Here is a 2610-nt window from a genome sequence, read left to right on the forward strand (position 1 = left end):
CTGTAGAAGCCTGGGACAAGGGATCGCAGTCAGGACAAGCAATAGATAGACCAAAAATCCTGGGAAGAAAGAGGCTGAGAAAAAGAGATATGTGGGAGAATGAGGGTTTTTAAAATCTCTAATGTAAATCAGAGAATTGAGAAAGCCTTGTACATGCCCAAGACTGGACATGCTCAGAAAAGGCCTGAAAAGACGCTATACTTCTACTCGTTGCTGACTTTCAGGTTCGCCACATACAAGGAAGTAAAGGCAAAGGCAGCATTGTAAATGATCTGGGTAAGCATTGAGGGAGTTTCCCAAAACAGAGTCAATCCTCAAAGAGTGGGAAAGTTTTAAAAATTCTTTCTCTTTTCTTAAAAAAAAAAAAAAATTGGGGGGCTGGGTGCCGTGGCTCATGCCTATAATCCCAGCACTTTGTGACAGGTTCAGCTTCTTCAGCAACAAGCAAGTTTGGTGGGGATGAGATACAAAAATAAGACCTCACCTATAAAACCAATGAAACAAAATGAAGAAAACATGAACACTGCAGTAGTTTCCAAAGGAAAAATAGCATTTTCAAGGAAAAGTGGTGTTTCCAAAATTTCTTTCCAAAGGAATAACAGCATTTTCCAAGAAAAGTACCATCCCTAAAATTCAACATAGCTTCTGACTCTAAAAATCACACAACTACTCCCAGCCACATACGAGGCATTTTCAGGAAAAGGAGTGAAACAAAAAGGAAAAGAAAAGACTTCGTGACTTCAACTTCTCCAGGGTGTTAACCAATCAGCATCAGCCACCCAGAATCTACCACCTGGAAAACGTAAATGCGATCAGAAAAAATCCCCTATTCAAAGAACAAATATGATACTCAAAATTAGTCCATCTCTGTTCAAGTAAATGAATAAAATAAGAATATAAATTTTCTTATCTGTATATCCACAATAATTTTTAAAATGGCTAATTTGGGTAATGGGATAATAAATTATTTTATTTAATTTTTAATTTTGTCCATAATTTTGGTTTCAATTTTTCTGTGAAGTAAATAAGTTATATTTTAATCAGAAGGGGGTCTTAGGAAATTAGTTTCTCTTTGGAGTGTGTCCATTCTTTCTTACCTTTCTGAAATCAGTGAGTTTGTCCTCCACTCTCAAATGGCACACGGACGTTCTTGCATTTATAGCAGGCCGGACGCCATGAAAAATTCATGGCTTTACATGGACATTTCCAATTCGCTGGAATTGCCAATGAGGCACACTTCTCCCGTTGCTGGGATCCTGAGACTTTATTCACTTTTGGTTGCTTGGCCTTCTGCCCCTCAGGCTGCTGCTTCTTTGGGCTTTCTCTGACACCATGGCTCCTGCTGACCCCCAGGGGAGTGTCCTGGGGCCTCTCTGGACCTTCTTCTGGTTTGCAGCTCCTGCTGAACACCAGGGTGGCCATCCCCTGGGCCCCCTCTGGGTTTCCGTCCTGGCTGTAGCTTCTGCTGTCTCCCTGGGGGACAGTCCCCTGGGACGTCTCTGGACCTTCTTCCTTGATATGACTTTCGCTGCCCCCCAGGCGGACAGTCCCCTGGGGCTTCTTTTGACCTTCTGGTTTGCTTCTTTTGATAACCACCAGGGTGGCCATCCCCTGGGCCCTCTCTGAACTTCCCTCCTGGCTGTAGCTTCTGCTGTCTCCCCTGGGGACAGTCCCCTGGGGCCTCTCTGGACCTTCTAGTTTGTGGCTCCTTCTAAACAGCATGGTGGGCCTCGTCTGGGCCCTCTTTGGACCTTCTTTCTGATTTTGTGTCTTTCTGGGCCCCTGGGGTCTTTCTGTACCTTTTTCCTGCAAGTGGCTTCTGTGGCTCCACAGTGGGGCTGTCCCCTGGGGCCTCTCTGAATCTTCCTCTTGGTTTTGGCGCCCACTGTCCCCAGGGAGGGGCATTCCTTGGGACCTCTCTGAATCTTCTCCCTGGCTGTGGCTTCTGCTGTCTCCTAAAGGGAATGACCCCTGTAGGATCTCAGAACCTTCCTCCTGAATGCAGCTTCTCTGGTACCACAGAGGGGCCACCTCCTCCTGGAAGTCCACTGCAGGCCACTGGCAAGGTGGGTGGATCCCAGGAGGAGGCATCTGAAGTGGGACTGCTGCTGCTTCTGCTCCCATGTCTACAGCAGGTGGTAGAGCTGGCAAGAATGGGACTTCCATTGAAAATGATGGTGGGCACGGGAATGGATCTGGCACTGGCACTGGCAGAGGAGACTGCCTGGCCTCGGCCCAGGCACTCAGGGGTTCTGGCACACAAAGAACATCTGTCAGGGTTGGCGTCTGGGCATTAGCATGTGGCCCCATGGCCACCGTCCCTCTCTGCTGCTCTGTAGCCAGGGGCCATGCCACAGCCCCATGCTGCTCTGTTTGCGGCCCAGCCATTATTTCACGGGCCAGTGGAGCAGCCTGGGGAAATCTCTCAACCTGGAGCAGCCTCCCGTACAGCCCATCACGCTCATTCAGCGCCTGCTGCAGAGCGGACTGCGTGAAGTGCAGCTGTGTGGCCGCCGCCTCACGCTCCAGGCGCAGCTGCTCCAGCTGGGAGGTCAGAGCCCAGGAGGCCGCCTGGCGCTCCTCCACATGCCCTTGCAGCCGCCGAACCTG

The 2610-nt window shown here is 49.3% G+C and overlaps 1 protein-coding gene across 1 annotated transcript in view; it reads right to left on the reverse strand.

The window, feature by feature from the left end:
- Nucleotides 1–1107: 1107 nt before the first annotated feature.
- LOC108281843 (testis-expressed protein 13D) overlaps nt 1108–2610 on the reverse strand; it is a 4195-nt gene continuing 2692 nt past the window's right edge. The window contains exon 3 of the mRNA XM_037727482.1: nt 1108–2607. Within this exon, the coding sequence (XP_037583410.1) occupies nt 1108–2607 (1500 nt within the window). The remainder of the gene's footprint in view (nt 2608–2610) is intronic.

The sequence above is a fragment of the Cebus imitator genome, unplaced genomic scaffold, assembly GCF_001604975.1.
Source record: "Cebus imitator isolate Cc_AM_T3 unplaced genomic scaffold, Cebus_imitator-1.0 Scaffold232, whole genome shotgun sequence".
In the NCBI taxonomy this organism is placed as follows: Eukaryota; Metazoa; Chordata; class Mammalia; order Primates; family Cebidae; genus Cebus; species Cebus imitator.